Raw genomic sequence first — 11,275 nt, forward strand, 5'->3', positions numbered from 1 at the left:
TTTCCTCACCATATCCCTACATGCCCTGACATCATTCTTGTATTCCTTTCAGGTGGCCAGCCCCTTCTTCTATGGTACAGAATCGTAGAATGATCTGGGCTGGAAAGGACCTCCAAAGGTCATCCAGCCCAATCCCCTCTGCACTTAGCAAGGATATCCTCCACTAGATCAGGTTGTCCACAGCCGTGTCCAGCCTGACCTTCAAATCTTCAGAGATGGGGCCTCAACCACCTCCCTGGGCAGATATCCTTTTGCAGTGTTCCAGCAGCCTCATGGCAAAGAACTTATTCCTCACATCCAATCTAAATCTGCTCTGCTCTACTTTGAAGCCATTGCCCCTGGTTCTGTTCTTGCAGGCCTTTGCAAATACTCCCTGTGCACCCTTCTTGTAGCCCACTTGAGATACTGGAAGGTTGCTATTAGGTCTCCCTGGAGCCGCCTTTTCTCCAGGCTGAACAACCCCAGCTCACTCAGCTTGTCCTTATAGCAGAGGTGCTCCAGCCTCTTGATGGCCTCCTCTGGACCCTCTCTATCAGGTCCATGTCCTTCCTGTGTTAAGGTCCCCATATCTGGACACAGCACTACAGGTGAGATTTCACCAGAGCAAAGTGGCAGAATCACAGTATCACCAAGGTTGGAAGAGACCTCACAGATCATCAAGTCCAACCCTTTACCACAGAGCTCAAGGCTAGACCATGGCACCAAGTGCCACGTCCAACCTTGCCTTGAACTGCCCCAGGGACGGCGACTCCACCACCTCCCCGGGCAGCCCATTCCAGTATCCAATGACTCTCTCAGTGAAGAACTTTCTCCTCACCTCGAGTCTAAATGTCCCCTGGCGCAGCCTGAGGCTGTGTCCTCTTGTTCTGGTGCTGGCCACCTGAGAGAAGAGAGCAACCTCCTCCTGGCCACAACCACCCTTCAGGTAGTTGTAGACAGCAATAAGGTCACCCCTGAGCCTCCTCTTCTCCAGGCTAAACAATCCCAGCTCCCTCAGCCTCTCCTCGTAGGGCTTCTGCTCGAGGCCGCTCACCAGCCTCGTTGCCCTTCTCTGGACACGCTCAAGCATCTCAGTGTCCTTCCTAAACTAGGGGGCCCAGAACTGAACACAGTACTCAAGGTGTGGTCTAACCAATGCAGAGTACAGGGGCAGAATGACCTCCCTGCTCCTGCTGACCACACCATTCCTGATGCAGGCCAGGATGCCACTGGCTCTCTTGGCCACCTGGGCACACTGCTGGCTCATGTTCAGGCAGGTATCAATCGGTACCCCCAGATCCCTCTCTGTCTGGTTGCTCTCCAGCCACTCCGACCCCAGCCTGTATCTCTGCATGGGGTTGTTGTGGCCAAAGTGCAGCACCCTGCACTTGGAGCTATTGAACCCCATCCCATTGGACTCTGCCCATCTGTCCAGGTGGTCAAGGTCCCGCTGCAGAGCCCTTCTGCCCTCCAACCCAGCCACATCTGCCCCCAGCTTGGTGTCATCTGCAAACTTGCTGATGACTGACTCAGTGCCCTCATCCAGATCATCTATGAAGATGTTAAAGAGGATGGGGCCCAGCACTGATCCCTGAGGGACACCACTAGTGACTGGCCGCCAACTGGATGTGGCACCATTCACCACCACTCTCTGGGTCCGGCCCTCCAGCCAGTTCCTAACCCAGCACAGAGTGTTACCATCCAAGCCGTGGGCTGACAGCTTAGCCAGCAGTTTGCTGTGGGGGACAGTGTCAAAGGCCTTGCTGAAGTCCAGATAGACCACATCCACAGGCCTCCCCACATCCACCAAGCGGGTCACCTGATCATAGAAGGAGATCAGGTTGGAGAGGCAGGATCTGCCCTTCCTAAACCCATCACCTCTCTGGATCTTTGGATGCAGCCCAGGCAGTTATTGGCCTTCTGTGCTGCAAGCTCACACTGCCTGCTGTTGTTCAGCTTCTCACCCACCACCCCAAAATCCTTTTCTACAGGGCTTCTTTTTGTCAGCTCCTTCCCCAGCCTGTATTGATAGCAAGGATTGTTCCAGCCCCTAAATACCTCTGTCTTTGACTTCAGTTATATAGTAACTCCCTGCTCAACCATGCAGGTTTCTTAACTTCCTTACCTGATCTCTTTGGAATGCATTTTATTGTGTTTCAGTTTGTTTGGCTGCACTCACAAAGTCAAATCTTTCCTTGGATCTTTGCTGAAGGGCATTTTACTAACGTGGTGACTGATGGCTCTTGCAGATCATGCCTACAGTGACAGCATGGACATGGTGAAGATCATTGTGCAGACAGTTCAGAGCCAAGATAGAGTTCTCAAGGAGCTCTTCGGCCATCTCAGGTACTCAATGCAGAAAATAAACCTAAATAAATGCAATTTGCAGGATTTGTAGCTTTGTAGCAGGAAAGGAGAAGGAAAACCATGGAGATCTAGAGCCTAGAAGTTCCATCCACAGGAAAAAATTTCTCATAGTGAAGGGAATTCATCTCCTTTGTGCTGAATTTTCACTTTATTATTTTAAACATAGAGGTAGTAAATATTGGTTATATGGAAGTGAGGGAGAATGCAAGGGCTTGGAAATGGGGCACGTTGTGCCAGTGTGCAGGTTGGGATTGAAGTCTTAAGGGGAAAGAAATACTGAAACAAGTGAGAAGATACCAACCACAAGATTTCTTCTTGGTTTTTTTTAAGGATCACAGGAAAAAAACTGTCATGATGCAGATCTCAGCAGTTGGCAAAGCATGATTTGGTTTTTAGTTCATGTCTGGCTTCTGTTTAGTAGATCTCATAAAGGAAATTGTTACCTGGTCAGTCCCCTGAGACCACAGACAAGAGCGTCACAGAATCGTTAAGGTTGTAAAAGACCTCAAAGGTCATTGACTCCAACCATTAGCCTAGCACTGCCAAATCCAACACTAAACCATGTCCCTCAGCGCCGCATCTACATGTTTTTTGAACACTTTTGATCCCTCAACTTCCCTGGGCAGCCTGTACTAGGGAAGAAACCTCAAGTGAAGAAACATGCATGTGACGGAGCAGGTCCAGAGGAGGCCATGAAAATGATCAGGGGGTTGAAGCACCTCTGCTACAAGGACAGGCTGAGGGAGCTAGGGTTGTTCATCTTGGAGAAGAGAAGGGTGATGGTATGTTCTGTGAACTTATATTGTGAGCCTTAACTGGACTTGGAAAAGCTGTGTGGGCCCTCCAGTCCTGCAGGTTTTGTACCTGCAGCTGTCATAGTGCTGTGCTAAGGTACGGGATGGGTTTTGTCTCAGAATTCTTCTTGAATCCCAAAGTGAGACTTTTGGTTTCCCCAGAACATCCTGTCTCACAGGCTGGAAAGTGACTTTGTGTTTGGTTTGTATTACAGCAAGCTCTTGGGTTGTAAGCAGAAGATCATTGACTTGCTTCCAAAGATTGAAGTGGCTCTAAATGACATCAAGGAAGCTGACAACTCAGTGATGCAGATGCAGGGCAAAAGGCAAAGGGAGATATGGCATTTGTTGAAAATTGCTTGTGTAAGTAGTTTTTGGACTTTTTATTTCTCTCTTCTCTCCAGTGCAGCATCCAGAGAACGTCAAATGGATCTCAGAAGAGACCAAAAAGGGATAACCTCCAGACAATGTTTGATTTTACCATAGAGAAGGGAAGTTTGAGATGCTAAATTTTATCACAGGTTTAGAAAGGGGTAGAAAAATCTATGGAAAGGAAGCCCAGATGAGGAATTCCTTAGTCCCATCAAACTGCAAATTTATAGAAGGATAGAATGGCTTGGGTTAGAAGGGGCCTTAAAAAACCATCTAGTTCCAACCCCCACTCCCATGGGCAGGGACACCTACTGCTAGCCCGGGTTGCTCAAGATTCTGCCCAAAATAGCCTTGAACACATCCCAGTTTGGAGCCTTCACAACTTCTCTGGTGGCTGGACTGCTTTTAGACATGTCATGCCATACCCAGCTTCTTATGTTGGAGGGCATGCACTGGGATAGGTGAACTTCAGCCTGATATGTTCAACCTACCAACCTACCATGATTTTAGTGCTGCAGAAGCAAACTAGATGCTTTCCTGCTTAGTTTAATGTGCCTTTTCAGCATCAGTTATAGCGACTATGCAGAAACTACCTCCTGATGTCCACATGCGTACATTCAGGGTCAGCAGAGGAAAAATGCATGTCTTTCACTTGTCAGGATGCAGAATGGTCTGGCTTGGAAGGGACCGAAGGTCATCCAGTCCAACCCCACTGGCATTCAGCAGAGATGTCCTCCACTAGATCAGGTTGCCCACAGCCCTGTCCAGCCTCAGCTTGACTTATCTTCAGGGACAGGGCCTCAACCGTCTCCCTGGGCAACCTGTTGCAGTGCTCCAGCAGCCCCATAGTAAAGAACTGGTTGCTAACATCCAATGCAAATGGTTTACAGTTCAGGAGATGGCACCACCTCATAATGACTCGCTATTGAAGACATGCCATAGCACAACATGGGTGACATGACCTGCAGAGACATCTGGTAGCAGCTACTTGCAGAACAGTGGAGGGTTGTAGCAGCTGCCTTGCCACAGGCACAGCATGGGTGATGGGTCTGTTACAAACAATGCTTGCCTTGTTACAAACAATTTTTGCCTACAAAATAATTTAGCCTGATGAAATCCTTTTTTCCCATCACAGCAGATGAGTTTCTTTCTTTGTAGACTCAGAGCTCCTCCCGATCACTGGTAAGCCCCAGCCTGGAAGGGACAGCCTCAACTCCAGCAGCCCCATGGCTCCCACAGAGCTCCTCAGGGAATGTGCCTCATCCTCTGTCATCTGTGGCAGCTCTTGAAGATGGGTAAGAGCTTCTAGGAAAGGAGACACCAGCATGACCACTTTGTGTGAATACACTTAGAAATCCTGTCCTCTGCCAATGCCCTCTATTGCTCAGGGGAGCTATGGGGCATGTTTTCACCATATCCCATGTGATGGGTTTTGGATCTGCAGGGCAGAGAGACTTTGCCGTGCTAGATTGTCTCTGAAGGAGACTTTGTTCAACTCCTGTCTGAAGTGTTAGTCATTTACCATGGGTCATAGCACAGAAAAATTCATTGCTGTGATTTTGATCCAGAATGCAGTTTCTTTCCGTACCCATGCCCAAGTTCTGGTGCAAGTCCCAGGTAAATCAGGCCATAATTGGCACTTCTTACAGTTTTAGTGATTTTTAAAAAGCCATAATTCAAACAGAGGTCTGAAGTTGAGGTCAGTACTAAACAGTCCATCTGGTTCAATATCTGCAGAGGGATTTATCTTAAAAAAAAAAAAGGTTTCAGTAGCTCATACGTGACTAATCATAGCGGAGCGGAGTAGAGGGGGAGAATCACGTCCCTCACCCTGCTGGCCACACTTCTCCTGATGCAGGCCAGGATCTTGTTGGCTTTCTGGGCTGCAAGTGCACACTGCTGGCTCCTGTTGAGCTTCTCGTTCACCAGCACCCTCAAGTCCCTCTCCTCAGGGCTGCTCTCCAGGCACTCACTGTCCAGCCTGGATTTGTGCTTGGCTTTGCCCCGACCCAGATGCAGGACCTCTCGCTTGGTCTTGTTGAACCTCATGAGGTAGGCTTGTGCCCACCTCTCCAGCCTGTCCAGGTCCCTCTGGATGGCACCCCTTCCCTCCAGCGTGTCTGCTGCACCACACAGCTTGGTGTGGTCATCAAGCTTGCTGAGAGTGCACTTAATGCCTCTGTCCGTGGCACCCACAAAGATGTTGAACATGACTGGTCCCAGGACTGATCCCTGAGAGACTCCACTTGTCACTGGCCAGTGACAAGTGGACATGGACCTGTTGACAGCCACTCTTTGGGTGCGGCCATCAAGCCAGTTCTTTATCCATCAGTGCTCCACCCACCAAACCCATGTGTCACCAGCCTGGAGACCAGGATGTGGTGCAGGACAGTGTCAAAGGCCTTGGTCAGCTCCAGGTCACTGCCATCAGTAGCTCACCGCTCATCTATTAATGTTGGGATCTGTTCATAGAAGGCCACCAGGTTTGTCAGGCAGGATTTGCCCTTGGTGAACCCATGATGATTGTAGCCAGTGTTTTTAAAAATCAGGAATTAGGTTGAACTCTGTATGCAGTAACCTCTAATCTCTGCTCCTGAGGAAGTTCCACAGGCCTCTCAGCTAAAGCACTGTGCTACTCCCTTCTTATGTGTCATGCTGTTCTGTGTTGGGGTTGGATTTGGTCAAGGTCTCTCTCAGAAAGACCTAAGAGAGCTGTCAGGAGTTGAGTAGTTTTTCTTTTGGCTTCATTAACAGTTTTCCACAGAATGTCAGGGGCTGGAAAGAACCTCAAAAGTTCCAACCCCCTGCCAGGATCACCTAGAGCAAATCACGCAGGAACATGTCCAGGCAGACTTTTAATATCTCCAGAGAGGGAGACTGCGCAACCCCCTGGGCAGCCTGTTGCAGTGTTCTGTCACCTTCACAGTGAAAAAAATCCTCCTCGTGTTTACATGAAACTTCCTATGCCTCAGCTTCCGCCCATTGCCCCTTGTCACGGGGCACCGGCCTCCTGGCACTCACCCTGAACATCTTTATAAACATGAATGAGGTCACCTTTCAGTCTCCTATTCTCCAAGCCAAAGAGCCACAGCTCCCTCAGGCTGTCTGAGAAATGTTCCATTCCCTTTGTGGCTCTGTGCTGGACTCTCTCAAGCAGTTCCTGTCCCTCTTGAGCGGGGAGGCCTAGAACTGGACAGAGTACTTCAGATGCAGCCCTACCAGGGCAGGAGAATGGGGGAGGAGAATGTCTCTCGACCTTCTAAACATCCCTTCTAATACACCCCAGAATGGCATTGGCTCTCCTGGCCACAAGAGCACACTGCTGGCTGACAGCCAACCTACGCATCCACTAGCACCCCCAGATTATTTTCCCCTTCGCTGCCTTCCAGCAGGTCGGTCCTGAATCTATATTGATGCAACTGGGGTTGTTCTTTCCCAGATGCCAGACTCTTACTTTTGCCCTTGTTGAATTACATTCAGTTTCTTCCTGCCCAACTCTCAGCCTGTCTAAGTCTCGCTGAGTGGCAGCACAGCCTTCTGGTGTGGCAGCCATTCCACCCAGTTTGGTGTCATCAGCAAACTTGCTGACAGTGCCTCTGTGCCCTCATCCAGGTCATTGATGAGTATACTGAACAGAACTGGTCCCAGTACTGACCCCTGAGGGACTCCACTAGTACAGGCCTCCAACTAGACTCTGTCCCATTGGCCACAACTCTCTGATTTCTTCCCTTCAACCAGTTCCAAATTCACCTCACTGCTTGATCATTCAGACCACACTGCCTCAATTTATCCAGGATGCTGTGGGAGACAGTGTCAGATGCTTTACTAAAATCAAGATAAACCACATCTAATGCTCTCCCATCATCTGTTTACCTGGTTATGTCCTCATCAAAGGCTATCAAACTGCCCCATGGTAAAACCATGTTGGCTGCTCCTAACAACCCCCTTGTCCCAGATATGCCTTAGGACAGCATCAAGTTTCTCCATTAGCTTTCTTGGGATGGGGTTGATGCTGACAGGTCTATAGCTGCCTGAGTTCTTACCCTTTTTGAGGACTACAGTGATGTTTGCCCTCTTCCAGTCCTCAGGCACCTCTCCTGTCCACCATGACTTACTGAAGATGGTGGAGAGTGGTCTGGCAATGCCATGTGCCACCTCCCTCAGCATGTGCTGGTGCATTCCGTCAGGACCTATGGACTTGTGGATGTGCAGATTACTCAACTGGTCCTTAAACCAGTCCTCATCAACCAGGGGAGACTCCTCTGGTGGCTCAGGTGTCAAGGGCTTCTGAGGACAGTCTCCAGTAGTATAGACAGAGACAAAGAAGGCATTTAGTAACTCTGCCTTCATTGTGCCCTCTGTCACCAGGCACCCTCCTCATTCAGCAGAGGGCCTATATTGCCTCTAACATTAGCTTTTCCTGCAGTGTATTTGAAGAAGCCCTTTCTGTTATCTTTGATGTCCTTTGCAAGGTTGAGTTCCTGTGAGGCCTTAGCCTTCCTAGTTGCCTCCCTACACCCTCTGACAACAGTCTTATACTCCTCCCAGGTGGCCAGCCCCACCTTCCATGATCTGTAAACTCTCTTCTTCCACTTGAGTGTGCCCAGCAGTCCCTTACTTTACCATGCAGGTCTCCTGGCTCCTTTTCTCAATTTTCCACTTGCTAGGATGCTCTGATCTTGAGATTGGAAGAAGAGATCCTTAAATGTTAACCAACTATCATGGGCCCTTTTGCCTTCTAGTACCCTGTCCCATGAGATTTCCCCCAGCAATTGCTTGAAAAGGCCAAAGTTGTCCCTTCTGAAATCCAGGGTTGTAGTCCTGCTTTTGTGGGGCATCAGACTATTTTGCTATCTCCTTTTAGGTGATTGGAGAAAATATCTAGGTTTTGCAAATACACACGTCACATCTTCACACTTGGAACTCCAAGCAACCTTCTCTGCTTCCTCTTTGCTCTCTAGTGCTGTGGGGCAATTCTTGCCTCTGAGTAATGTGGAGTTGATCACCTTTTAATAAGCACTTTCCTGAGCAAGGTGCCTTTGGATTGCCATGAAGCGCTTCTATGAACCATGACTTCATTGTGGTACTGCTAAGGTTGTATTTCAGTGTGGTTTGCATAGATCCTCTGTTGAGGAGGAGTGCAAATGTATGCTTCCAGGCTGGGATTCTGCAGGATGCCACCTCAAGGCATGGGTTTCTACCCTGCAAGATGGCTCCTACAATTTGGTTTTGTTGTTAGTTATGGCTTGGTTGTTGTGTTGTTAGTTTTTTTTCCCCTAGTGCAAAGCCTTTTGATATTGGTGTCACTTTTGTTTAGATCTGTCATCTTGTGTCTTCCCTTCAGGGAAAATTTTGTCCAGGTGATAGAAGAGAATCTGAATTACCTAGAGCTCTTCAGCAGTATTTTGCAGGAGGTGAGACAGGAGCAGAACAGCAGCATGATGGTGAGTCTGTCCTATTTCTGCACCATACTTAAATTGAAAGATTGAATCCAGGGTCAACTGTCAAAACAACAGAGGAGCATTTCTGATGTAAACTTGGTGCCTTTGTAGGAGACTGAAAAAACTTGATCCTCTTTCTCCAAAGTATTTCTTGATAGCCTTGGTAATAAATGAGTGAAAATATTGGCATCTTTAAGCAAGTAGCTTTTACCTGAGGCATTATTTATGTTTTTTTATATAAGTTCTGTTTGGGTGGCTTACTTGCTCCCCTCTCTCCCAGCTACCTGAGTCATCTTTATTTTATTCAAACATTTACTTATGAGTAAAGATGTAGTGTTTCAGGTATGGAAAGAAAGAGGCAAGATTTGGGTAATAGGTTGGATGTGATGATCTCGAAGGTCTTTTCCAACCTGGTTAATTCTGTGATTCTGCAACTAGATCTTTTTAACAGCCACACAGGATCCTCTGGGGTTACAGAAAACTCCTTAAATAGGGTCATTTGTGATTACGTGAATTGCTGTGGCTGGTATGTGATGCCTGTCAGCCCTCCTGGACTCCACTGATTGAATTCTCAGCTGCAGAGCTCTGATTTGTGTGGGTGGGACTGTTCATATTCAAAGCCCTGTCCTGACAGTTAACTGAAACTCTCCTCATGTCAAAGGTGGTACTTTAGAAAGTCTTAAGAAGGTTCTTTGCCCAAATAGGTATTTGAAATAGCAAAAAATTACAAAAGTGATCACCCAGATGTTTTGATGCAATGTGAAACTGCTCTTGAGGCCAGCAAGTTACTATTCATAAGAATCCAGTTACTGTAAGAATACCAGTCTGCTAGAAGAAGCTCCCAGCTGATTTCAGAGGCTGTATCACAGAAACATGTGTATAAATATACAATGAGAGGACCATTTAAACCCATCACACCTTGTCCTGTCACAACAGATTCTGCTTAAAATGTCTGTCCCCAGCTTTCTGATCTGCCCCTTTAAGCACTGAAAGGTCACAAAAAGGTCTCTCTGGAATCTTCTCCAGGCTGAAAACCCCCAACTCTCCAAGACTTCACAGGAGAGGTGCTCCAGCCCTTGGGTCACCTTCATGACTTACTGGACCCATTCTTAATGTTTCTGTGTCTTTGTGCTGAGGACTCCAGAGCAGAGCACTGCAGGGGTGGGTCTCAGCAAAGCACAGCAGAGGGGCAGAATCCCCTCCCTGCCCCTGCTACCCACACTGCTGGGGATCAGCCCAGGACAGTCTAGGGCTGGGCTGGCAGCACTTGGTGCCAGCTCATGTACATCTTTGTACCCCATAGCACTCCCAAGTCCTTTTCTGCAGAGTTATTCTTCAGCCCTTCATCCCCTAGCCTGCACTGATGCTGGGGATTGCACTTGGCCTGGTTGAACTTTATGAGGTTCACAGAGTCCCACTTCTCAAACTTGTCTAGGTCCCTCTGGCTAGACCCTATCCCTCTGGTGTGTCAAAGTGCACCACACAGCTTGGTGGTATCGATAGTTTATATCACAGAGAAGAGTCAACACAGATTCTGACAGCATCAGGTTGTCTTACAAATGTGCAGTCCTGTAAAGACAGCAGAGATTCACCTATGTTCTGTCACTTCGATTTTCAAGGAGCTTCTCCATGGTCTTCTAAGGGATAACATTCTTTCTCACAGAATGCAGGAGCTGGAGCTGTTTACTGGTGGTGGCTGCTGAAATAACAGGGAACCAGAGGGGTGGGGAAATGGAGGTGATTTGTTGGGAACTGGCTGGAAAATGGGGGGCACAAGCCCCTAGAAGCATGTACAATCAAGCCTTGGATGTGAGGTCTAAGTATTGGAACTGCAGTAAACCACAGCGCTGTGTGTGAAGCTCAGAGGAATTTGTCCTTGAGCCTTCTGATAAACAGCGTCTGTGGGGCTGTGTGCAGAGTAGGAGGGAATTAGGAGGAATATGCAAATTCCAATACTTAGGTGCACTAAAAATGCTTTTGCAGTAACCACAATTAGGGAAGATTATACATATTCAAATATTTAGATGTGCCAAGGGATAAGGAAAATACTATGCAGTATGCTGTATGCATTTCACACTTCTCACCCTAACTACAAAGTATGTGCTTTGTAACTTGGAGTCTGATGCTCTCCATAAAGAGTTGGATCATTCAGAAGTCCAGCTCACATTGAGCCGTCTCCCTGCTTTCCTGGTTCCCTTCCGCAGTGGTTGTTGAGTGGGAGCTCTTACAGTTCATAAATATTGAAATCCATGAGCATTGCAGTGTTTATTGAATAATTAGTAAATAGTGAAGTGAGAGGTTACTGGAGTGACTAAGTTATTT

General features: G+C 47.9%; 1 protein-coding gene across 3 annotated transcripts in view; it reads left to right on the forward strand.

The window, feature by feature from the left end:
- CHUK (component of inhibitor of nuclear factor kappa B kinase complex) overlaps positions 1-11,275 on the forward strand; it is a 52,716-nt gene that overhangs the window by 40,225 nt on the left and 1,216 nt on the right. For all 3 annotated transcript variants that reach the window (XM_064144958.1, XM_064144956.1, XM_064144957.1), the window contains 4 exons: positions 2,229-2,325; positions 3,356-3,503; positions 4,671-4,807; positions 8,857-8,956. In XM_064144958.1, coding sequence (XP_064001028.1) covers positions 2,229-2,325; positions 3,356-3,503; positions 4,671-4,807; positions 8,857-8,956 — 482 coding nt within the window. The remainder of the gene's footprint in view (positions 1-2,228; positions 2,326-3,355; positions 3,504-4,670; positions 4,808-8,856; positions 8,957-11,275) is intronic.

The sequence above is a fragment of the Pogoniulus pusillus genome, chromosome 6 (assembly GCF_015220805.1).
Source record: "Pogoniulus pusillus isolate bPogPus1 chromosome 6, bPogPus1.pri, whole genome shotgun sequence".
Classification (NCBI taxonomy): Eukaryota; Metazoa; Chordata; class Aves; order Piciformes; family Lybiidae; genus Pogoniulus; species Pogoniulus pusillus.